This window comes from Mustelus asterias, chromosome 2 (genome assembly GCF_964213995.1).
Source record: "Mustelus asterias chromosome 2, sMusAst1.hap1.1, whole genome shotgun sequence".
Lineage (NCBI taxonomy): Eukaryota > Metazoa > Chordata > Chondrichthyes > Carcharhiniformes > Triakidae > Mustelus > Mustelus asterias.
In genome coordinates, this window is record NC_135802.1 from 156,344,325 (window position 1) to 156,359,496 (window position 15,172).

At 42.7% G+C, this 15,172-nt stretch overlaps 1 protein-coding gene across 2 annotated transcripts in view; it reads left to right on the forward strand.

Annotated features, from left to right (window-relative positions):
• The window catches only part of nphp3 (nephronophthisis 3), a 63,384-nt gene that overhangs the window by 16,999 nt on the left and 31,213 nt on the right, over positions 1-15,172 (forward strand). For both annotated transcript variants that reach the window (XM_078199287.1, XM_078199294.1), the window contains 8 exons: positions 113-246; positions 2,368-2,528; positions 3,424-3,580; positions 7,612-7,686; positions 8,399-8,578; positions 11,981-12,084; positions 13,524-13,638; positions 14,921-15,064. In XM_078199287.1, the coding sequence (XP_078055413.1) occupies positions 113-246; positions 2,368-2,528; positions 3,424-3,580; positions 7,612-7,686; positions 8,399-8,578; positions 11,981-12,084; positions 13,524-13,638; positions 14,921-15,064 (1,070 nt within the window). The remainder of the gene's footprint in view (positions 1-112; positions 247-2,367; positions 2,529-3,423; positions 3,581-7,611; positions 7,687-8,398; positions 8,579-11,980; positions 12,085-13,523; positions 13,639-14,920; positions 15,065-15,172) is intronic.

A 15,172-nucleotide genomic window follows, 5' to 3' on the forward strand; every position in this document is an offset into this window, starting at 1 on the left:
TCTTCTACGTTTGTTTTTATAACCATTAATGAAAAGGCTAAAGTGGATGAATAGTGTTCTGTGTGAATCGTGTTTTAAGAGCTGATCTGTTTAATTTCGTTGTCTTGGCCAGATGACTGGGACGCTGCTGTGGCCAGTTTGCTGCAGGTCACACCATTTCTTCCTTCGTCCCTTTGGAGCAATACGGTGCGCTGTTACCTTATGAATACTGCAGACACACAGCCAGAAGTGGACCTGCTTCTCCAAGTAAGGCAATAATTATCTACTATTCGCCAAGTAACACAACTGGAGAGTGCCTCCTCAAAGAATCGAGGTAGTTATTCGGGTTTCCGCTCTGGCTCTGTGGTTAAGCATGCAATATTACTGAACCATACGGATGCTATCATTGTCCCTGATCTGTTCTGAGTGCGCTGATTTCGGTGAGTGAATTGATGGGCGTGTTATAAGTATGCCATGGCTGCATGATCAATGTTGGCAAGCTTATGGACAATATAATGGACGAGATGGTGTTCATCTGTGACAATTTATTGAAGCAAATCTTCCCTCCTCTTAGCCTGATAGTGTGGTGATTGTTTGCAGCACCCCCATCACTGCCCCGGCAAATATTACCGAACTCCACAACTGCATATGAATCTATACCACCAGCACTTCCAGACAGTGGAAGCTCGAACTTCCAGGGGACTTCTGGTTTCTTAAGTTTTTTAAAAAATATATATAATCCAGTGACAAATCTTTTAACTGGACCTATGAACATTATGCTTCCTGTTGGTTGAATATCCTTCCAGCATTTAATGTCCAGGCTCACCTGTAAACATTTTGGAGAGGTACGGGGGGGGGACCCTGGCCACCTCCATGACTGCAACAAGCATCTTCAGACAAAACTCATAATCTTACAGCCTAAGTGCTATTTTACAGATTATAGCTACTCCATAACTAAGTAAAAAAGATGTTGTATCTATAACCTTCCCTGTTGTGTGTGAGGCAGCTTTCTCACATACAGGTGCATGTAATTTAGGTATGTTGACAGTACAGATGAATAGCATAATATGAATGTATCTCAATTAAGTAATCTGCAATAGAGTCCCTACACTACAGAAGGAGGCCATTCGACCCATCAAGTCTGCAACCAACCACAATCCCATCCAGGCCCTATTCCCGTAACCCCACATATTTACCCTGCTATTCCCCTGAAACTAGGGTCAATTTAGCATGCCCATTCAACCTAGCCTGCACATCTTTGAGTGTGGGAGGAAACCGGAGCACCTGGAGGAAACCCATGCAGACACTGGGAGAATGTGCAAATTCCCCACACAGTGACCCAAGGCCGGAATTGAACCCGGATCCCTGGCGCTGTGAGGCAGCAGTGCTAACCCGCTGTGCCACCGTGCCATACACTTGTGCTTCCTCGTCCAAATGACATTTGCTGTGCGCAGTGTAAAGATTTACAATTTTCAGTTGAGACACATAAGAGAATAACAATGCTCAGAGCCATGTCTTTGAGCGCTTGAGAATTTACTGACCCCTCTCAATGTAATTAGATGCAACATTTGTTTCCTTCAAGTTGCATTTTGAGTGTGACCTGCCCATTTATATCCCACGCTGCTCTCGTTCTGGATGCATCTTATTTGATGGAACATTAAAGCGTGGTCTGTCCACTCTGGCGGGCGTAAAAGATCCCAAGTCTTTATCTGAGGAGTAGTGCCCTTCTCCTCGTGCCCATTTATCCCTCAGCCAACAGGTTCGAAAGCCAAATGTCCTGGATGCTGGAATCCAAAATGAAAGCAGGAAATGTAGGATGTAGCATTTGTGGAGAGAGAAACAGGGTTGAAGTTTCAGGTCGATGAGCCTGGTCATTCTCCATTCTTATATCGGAAACAGATTGCCTGCTGATTTATTTCATTGCCAGCTGTGGGAATTTGCTCCCACAGTGACTACACTTTAAAAGTTTTACTGTTGTATTTTGAGGGATGTATGTTTTAGGGACAGAGCTCGATGGAAAATCTAGAAACCAAGTCTGCTCTTCAGAAGGTTTGAAAGGTCAGGCTGTGACGCTCTATAGTGTGTAGAAGGGACACGAGAATATTGTTGACAATTCCTCCATAGTATAAACATGAGGGCTAGCCTACCCTTGGAGTCACAGAGCTCTGCTTCAGAAGATAGTTTCTTGGTTCATACATTAGAGGCAAAGCAATAATGATGGCAAGAGTAACTGTCTACAGGTTTTGTTCTGGGTGAGAGTCATCCTCACTCCAGGATTAAATTTCACTGTTTTACAAATCCTCACCTGAGTGCGCTCAGTTTTACCACTTTCTTTCTGGTTTGAAGTTTTGATTTTATTATAAATGTGTGTTGTCTTTTCCTTGGTAGGAGTACTTACCAAAGCTGCAAATGATGTGTGAGAATCTCGGGCACTTTTTCCTTGTGGTGCAATTCCCAGTGGAAGGTTCAAGTCAGCACTCAGCAGAGAGGAGGCGAGAGATTGAGAGAAGCTCCTTGTGTCTCTTCCTTCTAGGTTCCACCGTGCCTCGGTAAGGCGATTCCAGCACCCGTAATTCAAAGTAGAAATTATGATTGATTCTGTCCTGATATGAATGTTTAAGTCACTCATACTGAATTCCACTTGGTACTGTTAACAGAGGCGTTAATTTTCCCATTTATTTTACATAAGAATGTAAGAATTAGAAGCAGGAGTAGGCCATCTGTCCCCTCGAGCCCGCTCCACCATTCAGTAAGATCATGGCTGATCTTTTTGTGGACTCAGCTCCACTTAGCCGCCCGGTTTGACATCTCTGTTGAAGTAATGCAGAGAGGAAATTGATATAAGCGTTTCAATATTTATATGAGAATACCTCTGATTATTGTCTACTAGTTATGCCGTGCCACATTTTTATAACAATTGTTAACTATTATAAATTACTGTGATTGCGTTTCGGTGGATTCTACCTGTGCAAGCTCGTCACGTGGTGGTTGAACAATCTGCTCGGTGGGTTCTCACAAATTGCTCACAATGCTTTCCCCGCAGCTGCTGAAATTTCTAACATCAATGTTAAACGTGTTTTTAGAAAGTGTAATTTGCCTTGAGTGGAGAGTAGTCATTTTTCACTGTTCATCACCCTGCACAACATATAGGAAGCAAGACAGAATTTGGCTTTATTTAAACAAGAGAAGGATGTTTTCATTCAAATTATGGTGAAAATCCCAGGTCACAGACTTCCTTACTTCTTAAATAAAATCTTTTACTATTGCACTCACACCACACACGAACACATAATGGCCTTCGAATGCCAGCATTTTTAAGAATAATTTCATCTCGTGAATTTAACTCAAAAGGAGTGTTGTCGCGTTATGGATGCACAGTGCAGAGAGATGGTCATTGTTACCAGCTCACAAATGTAACCGCAGCATTGTTGTGTTCAATGTCAGGTGTATGGAAGAGGACTGTGAGGAAAGTTTCCTGAAGAGTGGTGAGACCAGACCGTTGATAATATACCACCGATCGGAGGAGAGCAGTGACAGTTCAAATTTAGCACTGCACATGATTGCCAGGGTCTCTGATGCAAACCACTCCCAAAAAGCAAAGGTAGTATGTGGAACTATTGGCACTAACTGAAGACTCTTCAGCCTCATTCTGCTTTGGCCTTTTTAACTTATTTGGTACATATGTCATTTTGAAGCTCACAGCTGCAGTTTTGATGCTTTTGGGTTTTGATGATGAGGAACAATGGTGATAATTATATTAAATTGTTAAGTGGGGTGAATTTTGGTCTTTCAGAATAAGTGGACAACGTACCAGTCTGGGCAGCAGTAGGCACTGTAATCAATGTCCATGTCTCCAAACTGGAGCAAGGAAAAGTTTCTCTTTTATCCAGTATTTGCCAGGTGAATGGGGGAACCAGTAGTCCCTCTAAGGCGGCACGGTGACACAGCACTGCCGCCTCAGTGCCAGGGGCCCAGGTTCGGTTTTTAGCTTGCATCACTATCTCTGTGGAGTCTGCACGTTCTCCCCGTGTCTGCGTGGGTTTCCTCCAGGTGCTCTGGGTTTTCTCCCACAGTCTGAAAGATGTGCTGGGTAGGTGCATTGGCCATGCTAAATTCTCCCTCAGTGTACCCGAACAGGAGCCGGAGTGTGGCGACTAGGGGGATTTTCACAGTAACTTCATTGCAGTGTTAATGTAAGCCTACTTGTGACACTAATAAATAAACTTAAACGGCTGTGCACAAGCAGTGCTCCCTTTACAATGTGCGTACGTGTGCACTCCAAACAGGATTTTAGGGAACAATAGTGGGGGCAGGTTTGGATTTAGTGGTGATGCCCTCTGGGTATCCCCTCTACAATGAAACATTCAGCTGACAGTATATTGGATTCAAGTATGTTGGTTTTGGGGGATAAAATTTCCATGGAGCTGCACCCTTGAGTTACTGCCTCCAGTGAAGGAAGAGAGACGAGCAGGAATAAAGCCTTAGATTTTGAGCTTTTTAAACTTTTTAAATGCAAGCAGGGTGAATGAAGCATGGACAGAGTAGTCTTATACTTGTACTGTCTTGTTTGTCTCGATGGTGGCTCATTTAGATGAACTCCGTGAATAGAGAAAAGTGCTGGTTGACGACAATAAAACACAACCTTATGTTGTCCTTCGGCTTATCAACAATTCAGAACATTTGTCTTCATGAAACATGGGAAACATTTAAAAAAGAAGTTTGAATTCCCTTCTAATCAAAGGCAGACAATAGAAATATTATCTGCAATCTGCATTTGTGTTGAGGCTGCGTACACACTAACACACACAGGCAGAAAGGAAATGACAGAGAAACAAGTGGTTCAAAGAGACTAATTGTGGTGTTCAAAGAAACCGCAATGTGGTGAGACAGATTAAAGCAATTTGGTGCATTCAATAAATTTGATTAGCTAAAAAAAACTGCAACTATGATATTAAAAATGGAGGAACTGGGGCAACTGTGCTTTACGTTTAATTTTCACATGTCTAAAATAACGTTCAAACATTTGTGTTTTGATGCAGCCTGGATGAATTTATGGTATGCATTTTCTAAACAAATGTTATATATTACTAAGTTGTACAAATGTTACTAAATGTTATATCTTTTCCACTTGTACAATTGAATATGCATGAATGTACGTAGGAAGGACTAGGAGTGTTCTGATCTGTGAAAACTATGAGCACGCCTTTCGGACTTGCTGTTATGAATTCGACACAGCTTTTCTGAGATCTGGCTGAACTCTGTGTGCGTCGTAATTTCAGCATGAAGGAATTCACTGTTTTGCATATAGTAAACATTGGTGGAAGCATGGTTAATAACTAGATGAAGATGTACCTCATGCACTTGTGTTAAATGCATAAAGTGTACAAACAGATGAGAAATGATTGGAAAAAAAATCACCTGGCCCATTAAGTCTGTCCAACAATAGACATTTTTTCTATGTTTAATTTGTGGGCGGCACGGTAGCACAGTGGTTAGCACTGCTGCTTCACAGCTCCAGGGACCTGGGTTCGATTCCCGGCTCGGGTCACTGTCTGTGTGGAGTTTGCACATTCTCCTTGTGTCTGCGTGGGTTTCCTTCCGGGTGCTCCGGTTTCCTCCCACAGTCCAAAGATGTGCGGGTTAGGTTGATTGGCCATGCTAAAAAATTGCCCTTAGTGTCCTGGGATGCGTAGGTTAGAGGGATTAGTGGGTAAATATGTAGGGATATGGGGGTAGGGCCTGGGTGGGATTGTGGTTGGTGCAGACTCGATGGGCCGAATGGCCTCTTTCTGTGCTGTAGGATTTCTAAGATTCGAAGATTCTAAGACCTGGAATACATCCTAATTACCATATTCAATGACGTTTAATGACCTGCAAGGTATTGGTCACCTGTTTTTTGGTAACATGCATTATCAGCCCCAAGTCCTCCTCTTGCTCAACAGCTGTGAGCACACAGCCTTGCGTTGGTGTATAAACGCTTGGAAATGCCCTTACATATCTGCTCTCTCTCACAATAACTGCCTATTTCCACCTCTGACATTCCCTCTTTCCACTCTGGCCTCAACAACCCTCAGCCGTGTCTATGCCATCTCCAATCACAAGTACTGCAATTTTGTTTTTTGGCTGACCTGCCACTCTACAGTGTGTGTTGACGTTATCTCAGCCAAGGTTACGTGCTTTCCTATCCAGCACCCAAATCCCACTCTCTCAACCCCTCCTGTCCTTGTTAACCCTCTACGCTTCCCAGTTACTGAAACCCTGCAATTTAAAATTCTCATTCTTGTGTTTAAATTCCTTTATGGCCTGGCACAACGCTACCTCCTGACGCCTCCGCACCTACAACGCCTCACTCATTGCCCCCTCACGCCACCAGAATTCCTCATGCCTCTGACACTTGTCTCTTGTGCCTTAGTTACCCCAGCTCCCCCGCCCATCCATCTTTGACCCCACCATTACCCATGAGTTGAGAAATCTGGGCTCCACAATCATAAATTCCTTCCTTAAACCTACCTCCTCCTTTAAGATCCTCCTCAAAACAAGCTCTCTGTTCATTTCTCTAATCGCCCTTCAGTTCACCTCCTTGTGTATAATTAGGGACAGAATGTTCCAGCGTTGCCGCGGTGGGGGCAGGGCTCTAAAAATGCGGCGAGCCAGCCAAAGATTCATTGACTTTGGCGGCACCATAAATTCCCGCCAGTGGAAAGGGCCATAAAATTTTGCCCTACTTGAATTAAGGTGGGAGGTTTTCCATGTTAAATGTGCCTAATAAACGGAAGTTGTTGTAGTTAACCTCAAACTCCTGCGTAGTTTCCCTCAGTGCTTCCATCTAATTTGTTGACAAAATAACAAACAGGCATTGTAACATTGACACAACTAGAAAGTGGCCTCTGTGCAGAATAATTACGTTTAGTGACCGTCTTTGGGAATGCAAGCAGTCCCTTATCCAAACTAAAATCTGCTTGCCAATTGCACAGAACTCAATGGGGAGGCAATGGCCTAGTGGTATTATCGCTAGACTATTAATCCAGAAACTCAGCTAATGTTCTTATGTCCCGTGGCGGGATTCGAACCCAGGTCCCCGGAATTTGAATTCAATAAAAAAAATTCTGGAAGTAAGAATCTACTGATGACCATGAAACCATTGTCGATTGTTGGAAAAACCCATCTGGCTCACTAATATCCTTTAGGGAAGGAAATCTGCCGTCCTTACCTGGTCTGGCCTACATGTGACTCCAGAGCCACAGCAATGTGGTTGACTCTCCACTTCCCTCTGAAATGGCCAAGCAAGCTACTCAGTTCAAGGGCAACTAAGGAAGGGCAATAAATGCTGGCCAGCCAGCGACACCCATGTCCCACAAATGAATGAAATTTTTTTTAAAAAATGATTAAAATCTGCTGGGAAGAAAAATTAGCTGGAAACACTCAGCAGGTCAGGCAGCATCTGTGAAGGACCAACTTAGTGTTGACTGTTGTTTTCCCTTGGATGTTGCTTGAACCATAAAACTCAACCTTGTGTCGGAGCTTTCTGTGTGACACCTTGACGAAGCCTATTAAAGGTCTAGATGCACAATATTGCACAGGGCTGTAATCATTCATTTACTGAAATATCAAGATTTTCTTGTGTTCTTTTAGATCATTGAGCACGATGGAAGTGCAGAAGAGGGAGCAAAAAAAGTATTTTCCCAAGTTGAAAGGATCATTAAACAGGTGCAGTACAGATCAAACTCTATTGACTTAGTGAATGTAGAATTTTCTTTATAGATTTGATTTATTATTAATATACTAAAGTGAAAAGTATAGCTTCTTGCACGCTGTACAGACAAAATATACCGTTCATAGAGAAGGAAAGGAAAGGGTGAAGAATGTTAGTGTTACAGTCATAGCTAGGGTGTAGAGAAAAATCAACTTAATGCAAGGTAGGTCCATTCAAAAATCTGATGGCAGCAGGAAGAAGCTGTTCTTGTGTCAGTAGGTACGTGACTTCAGACTTTTGTATTTTTCTTCTGACGGAAGAAGGTGGAAGAGAGAATGTCGAGGGTGTGTGGCGTCCTTAATTATGCTGACTGCTTTGCTGAGGCAGCGGGAAGTGTAGACCGAGTCAGTGGATGGGGGGGCTGGTTTGTGTGATGGATTGGGCTTTGTTCATGACCATTTATAGTTTCTTGCGGTCTTGGACAGAGCAGGAGCCATACCAAGCTGTGATACAACCAGAAAGGATGCTTTCTCTGGTGCATCTGTAAAAGTTGGTGAGAGTTGTAGTGGACATGCTGAATTTAAATTTGAAACAAATGTGAATTCTTCACATTTTGAAGTGCATCATTCTGTGTTTCATGATCTTTATTCCTCCGCAGCAACAATGATGACCAAGGAGGAGCGATCAGCCTCACGTCTTTATTAACGTCCTTCTTCCTTGGTCTAGGAATTGCTGGGTTGGGAAAGCACGGACCTTGAAAACAAAGATTCGGGAATTGAGGATGATTCCACCAACTGGGAAGAGGAGGACTTTGGAGATGCAATATGGGACGTTCATGATGAGCAGGAACAGTTGGAAGCTTTTCAAGCAGCAGTTGGATCAACCTGTGAATTGGGATTTGAGAAGGTATTGCTTGCTTTAGGCTCATGTTAAATCACATAACCATCGCAGTAAAACAGAATTAAAAACATAACGGCAGCATATAAATTGTAATTTAAAATGCAATATAAATAAAACTTGTGGTCATCAAGATAAGTGGGTTGGAATTATTTCCTCCTTTTACAGTATGCAGGTTAGATAACTTGGGACGGATGCAACATGGCAGATTGCCTTAAGTGGCATTACACTTGTACCCTGTAAAGAGGATTCATTATTAAACCAGTGTGATTGTCAAGACTTTGCCTTGTTTGAGTGAGAGTGTCCAAAGTCATGTTAATTTTTTTGTCTGACACGGATTGAGTTGAAACTTGTCATGTTCACTTGGGTTCCTTCACCCTTTTTTAAAGTGAATTTGTGTGTTTGCGCAGCCCATTCATGGGTAATGTGAATAACAAATGTGTTAGCTTATTGATGTGAAATATCAAGTCTTCTGGCATCAAAGTGCTTCACGTATTGAATGAATTTGAAATACAGTGATAGCATTATAGACAAAAATGGCAGCTATTTTATGCATGATAAGATCCCAAAAAGGCAATGATTGAGGTGATAAGTAAAGCCATACCTGATGGTTTTGGCTAAATAGCTGCTCAATGTCTTAAGTTTAAAATAACAGAAAACAATTTCATGTAAATACAATTACCTCTATTATTAGTATCATGGTATAATTTCAACCCATGTGGTATCACCCGATGCTTGCTGGACTGGTAATAAAATAGGTTAACTTGTAAAGTTCTCAATATTTTACCTCAACAATATACTATTATGGACAGGAGGGGGGTTTAATATAAACAGTCCTTATTTCTCCGCTCATCACCCATTCAAAAGCATAAATAGAAATTTCTATCAATAACCTCAAGGCAAAGTTGAGATAAGATGAACACAAAGGAATTAGTGTATTTACACACATCAAACGTGGGAGGAGGGTCACAATGTTGCCTCTTTCCATTCATCCAGTAACACAGGGATAGAGAAGGAAAGATTTACAGAGTAAAGACCACTGAGAAAAGAACTGTTGTTTCACGTGTGTCTAGATTCCAGAATCCAACCCAATGGTGTGTTCCTTCACAGAGGTTGGCAGGTTGAAAACTGATGCTGGATAATTCACTTTTCCAGTAGGGATGACTTCCACGAGGAGATAGGTGCGCAGAGCTCAATTAGTCTTGTAAGCAATGGCTCGGAAGTTCCAGTAGAAACAGTGTAGGTGGGACCAGACATTCAAACCTGGACAGAGCCTCTTTTCTGAGCTGCTGCTCCACAAGACAATATTACAGGTTCCACCTGGATGGGTCATGCCACATGATTCTCAGCTCTGCACTTTACTTTGACAGAGGGTGTGTCTCACTTTGCCTGGGTTCCTGAGATTATTAATGGTCCAACCATTAAGTCTTAAAATGAGAGTTAGCAAGGTCCTTTGTCCCAGCAGACAAATTGGTGCCAGTTGGCCAGGTCTGGCTTCTGAAATATAGATGATCTTTGTATAACTTCTATTTGAATTTGGGCTCTGCAGCCCACAGGACAGCTAATATACCAATATATCTTTGGGGATGACAAGGTGCAGGTTTCTCCGATAAATAGCTCCTATCCTTCGAGGGTCACAGCCAGACCTGCCTTTAACCATTTTAAAATGTCATTGCTCAATTATAAAATTTTTGAAATTAGCCATGAGAACATATACATATATTTTATAAAAATTCAGTGTGAGATATAATACCTTGACCCCAGCACAATAGCATACTTGGCTATCAATGCCATCCTCTCTCAAGTGAGGCTGCAACTTTTCTCTCCCAATCATTTTGCATCAAATTGCTTACAATTCTGTGCTGTGGGCACTCGCTATCCCCGGACCTGAATCTTATTTTGCTTGGGAAAGCAAGAGTTCATCAGTCCAGACCATGTGAATGAGGCATATTAACCTACTGTGTGCTGACTGGTATCCAAACCAGGGGGTTTGGATTTGTTAGGGGGACGTATTTTACACAGAGGGTGGTGGGGGCCTGGGATGCACTACCAAGCAAGGTGATTGAGGCAGACACGCTGGGATCATTTAAGACTTATCTAGATAGCCACATGAACAGACTGGGAATAGAGGGATACAAAAGAATGGTCTAGTTGGGCACATGAGCGGCGCAGGCTTGGAGGGCCGAAGGGTCTGTTCCTATGCTGTATTGTTCTTTGTTCAAACAAAAATATGCAATGGGGAACATTGCAAAATCAATTAAAATGTCTGTATAAAAATGTCCGATTGTTCAATAAATTACAAGTTGTGCTTTCTTTTCGATACAAGTTGTTATTAACTATTAAAAATATGAACCTGAAATGCACTTAGTAGGTAACATGTCAAAAAAAAACTCATTTATTTTCATTTTAGTCTGGTCTCTGGGCAGCACGGTGGCACAGTGGTTAGCACTGCTGCCTCACAGCTCCAGGGACTCGGGTTCGATCTCCAGCCTCAGGTCACTGTCTGAGTTTGCGTGTCCTCCCCGTGTCTGCGTGGGTTTCCTCCGGGCGCTCCGGTTTCCTCCCACAGTCCGAAAGGTGTGCTGGTTGGGTTGATTGGCCATGCTAAAATTGCCCCTTAGTGTCCTAGGATGTGTAGGTTAGAGGGATTAGCGGGGTGAATGTGTGGCATTGTGGGAATAGGGCTTGGAGTGGGATTGTTATTGGCGCAGACTCGATGGGCCGAATGGCCTCCTCCTGCACTGTAGGATTTCAATGAACTATGATCTTATGATAGCACTTCCAGCATTTATTGTGAGTAAACTATTAATGAGGTACGATTTCAATGGGCAAGGGATGTGGTTACACTGCACTCCTCCCGCAAAAAGCTGTCTACATTGTATAGCCAATTATTTTACTTAGCATTTTGGAGATTGTCATTAATTATGCACAATTGGGAAGATTTATTCTGTGCACCGTATCTAATAAATTGTAAACTTGTCTGTGAAGAGTAGGTTAATTATTTCACGCACACAAATTATTGTCAAATTGGTGGTTAATTCTTTACTCATTGCATATCATTTTCCATTGTTAATATGTTAATAAATGCCAACATTGCAACTCCAAGTTGTAAACCTGTTTTCTGTAAGAATGTAAAATATAATAAATTATTAAAATTCAGGTTAAACAAATCTCACTTCACAGGCCTTCGGTGCATTGGCTTCCTGTCAAATTGCTACTGCACAAATAATCCCACGGGGCCTGAAGGTTTAAGGATGTAAATTGTCGATGCAGTGTATACATTGGTTCATATTTTTCGTTCGTTTGTGACAGTTTTCAGAAACAAAAGAGCCCTCGAGGCACAGATGTGTAAATTGAAATTCAGCCCGCACGAAACAATGCTCTTTACTCTTTGTTGCCACTTGCTTTTAGTATTATGACCGGCTGAATGATTTGGTGACAGCTCCTGCCCCGATCCCTCCGCTGCTTGTGTCAGGTGGACCGGGCTCTGGCAAATCTCTCCTGCTATCGAAATGGTACGTTTGTATTTTAACACTCATAAAACATTTCTACTTCCTTCAAATTCTGTAGTGTGTCCTGTATTCTCCAGCCGGACCATTGCAAACTTTATTATTTTACTTGGAAAGTGGTGAGGGGGGCGGGGGAGGGCTGTTAAATTGGAAGTAAACACTTTGCACACTCGACTTGATTTTAAATTCATGCAAGTTGGTCAGCTTTTTAAAAATTTTGCGAAAACAAAACACGCCCACAGTCCTGAAGTAAAATGGTGGAAATACTCAGCAGGTCAGACAGCATCTGCGGGGAGAGAAACTGAGTTAAAACTTCCATGTTTTCATTAGAATTTTCTGTTTTTAATTCACAAGAACACAACACACGAGAACATAAGAAATAGAAGCAGGAGTGGGTCACCAGGCCCTTCCAGCCTGACCCGCCATTCAATACAATCATGGCTGATCTATGCTGGCCTCAACTCCTTTTCTGTGCCATTTCCCCATGACCTACTCAATCTATCAAATATTTATCTACCTCCATTTAAAACACTTCTAATGATCCAGCCTCCACCACCCTTTGGGGCAGAGAATTCCAGAGATTCACCACCCTCTGCGAGAAGAAATTTCTACGCACCTCAGTTTTAAATGACCGGTCCTTTATCTTGTAGCGATTGTCCCCTTGTTCGAGACTCTCTCACTAGTGAAAACATCTCACCATCTACCCTGTCAGCATCTTCGGTATTTTGCTTCTACATTTCCGAACATGTAGCTAAAAGGCATAGAATAACTGTTTTTACGTTCCACTTACCCTGAAAAGGCACAGTCGTGTTGTGACCCTCGGAACAGTGGCACAGCGGTTAGCACTGCTGCCTCACAGCACTAGGGACCCGGGTTCAATTCTGGGCAGCTCGGGTGACTGCGCGGAGTCTGCACCTTCTCCCCATGGGTTTACTCCAGGTGCTCCGGTTTCCTCCCACAGTCTGAAAGACGTGCTGGTTAGGTGCATTGGCCGTGCTAAATTCTCCCTCAGTGTACCCAAACAGGTGCCGGAGTGTGGCAACTAGTGGATTTTCACAGTAACGTTGCAGTGTTAATATAATCCTACTTGTGACACTAATAAATAAACTCAAAACCCGAAGTGCAATTCATGCTTGGTGTTATAGGAACATTTAAGTGGTTATTGGATAGGCATATGGAGCACACCAGGATGATAGGGAGTGGGATAGCTTGATCTTGGTTTCAGATAAAGCTCGGCACAACATCGTGGGCCGAAGGGCCTGTTCTGTGCTGTACTGTTCTATGTTCTATGTTATGTTCCCAATCTAGAATTATTAGATAATAACAGATTTGTTGCCCCTTCTTTACTCCTTTTTGTAAATGCCGGGGAGGTGAAGGGGACGTGGCCGATGATGCTGAGTTTCAAGTTTCTAATTTGTTATTCACATTTTCTTTTGTTGTTACAGGATTGAACACCAGCAAAAGTGTTCCCCAAATGCCTTAATTTTATATCATTTTGTGGGAAGGCCTCTGTCCACCAGCTCTGAACCAGCGCTAATAATAAAACGACTCACCGTAAAGGTAGAGAATTGGATACATCTGATGTAACTTTGTATGATGTTTAAGAAATGGAAGAAAACATAACTGGGGTGTGTAGGTTGGGTGGATTGGCCATGGTAGGTTGTCCCTTGGTGTCCGGGGATGTGCAGGTTGGGTGGATTGGCCATGCTAAATTGTCCCTCAGTGTCCAAAGATGTGTAGGTTAGGTGGATTGGCCATGGTAAATTGCCCCTTAGTGTCCTGGGATGCGTAGGTTAGAGGGAAAAATGGGTAAATATGTGGGGCTATGGGCCTGGGGTGGGATTGTTGCCTGTGCGGACTCGATGGGCTGAATGGCCTCCTTCTGCACTGTCGGGATTCTATGATTGAGTGTATTCAAGGATATAGCACTTGGGGCGAACGGGGTCAAAGGTTATGGGGGGAAAGCAGGATTAGGCTATTGAGTTGGATGATCAGCCATGATGGTGATGAATGGCGGAGCAGGCTCGAAGGGCCGAATGGCCTCCTCCTGCTCCTATCTTCTATGTTTCTGTGTCGATTGGAGATTCGCTCCTCCTCCTGAACCTTGTGTTGAATTAGCAGATAATTGGAGTTAAATAACTGAGTTGAGAACAGCCTGTAGCCCAAATGAGTGCTGAATGGACAAATGTTTTGATCAGAAATATTTTGTAATAAAACTCAATGGCTTCCTGAACTTGGAGAATTTACAATATTCTCTTGTTCAAGAGCGTTGTACCAGATTTAAAAAATACATCTCTTTGCAGCCTGTATATTCTTTTACATTAGGTTTTGCACTTATCATTAGCTCGTTAAAATAATGCCAGTTTTGTTTGAGTTTGTAACTAAACTCCTGACTGTGAGCATCCCACTATATTAGGATCAACAACATTCATTATCAGGAAAAATGCAGCAGAAAAATGTCAGGGCACAGATAGAAAGTTCAAAAAGTTTCTATTTACACGTTCTGTGTAAATAATCACTGCATTTTCACGTCTTTTGTGACATTGCACGAAGGGCATTGCTTCTAATTGAATTGTTCACCCATGGGATGGTCTTTATTCATAGAAGGATTAATTTTGCAAGGCTGTGCTCCTGGCGTGGAGTGTTCCCGAGGGGAATTCAAAGCGTGGAATCATGGGTTGTCCACTATGATTTGGAAACCTGGCGTTCTGCAGGTCAGGTGCACTTGCCCACCTCTGTATAGTCTATCCTCCAGTCTGTTCTCTTGTCGGGCCATGCTTCATGCCAGAGTGCAACCTGTGGCCTGTAATAATGCATGAGTTATTTTCTTGTTCACTTCCAGCTGTTGCAGCATTCATGGTCCATGTCTGCCCTAGCACTGGATCCAAATAAGTTACTGGAAGAGTTTCCTCGATGGCTGGAGAGACTATCTGCACGCCACCAAGGCAGTGTCATCATAATCATCGACTCCATCGACCAGATTGAGGTGCGAATGAGACTAGAAGCCCTCAACATAATTTCAGACCTTTTTTTAACACTGGAGTAATGCATAATTTCTGTTTGCTCAGTTCTGGCATTTTAATTAAGAGATTTA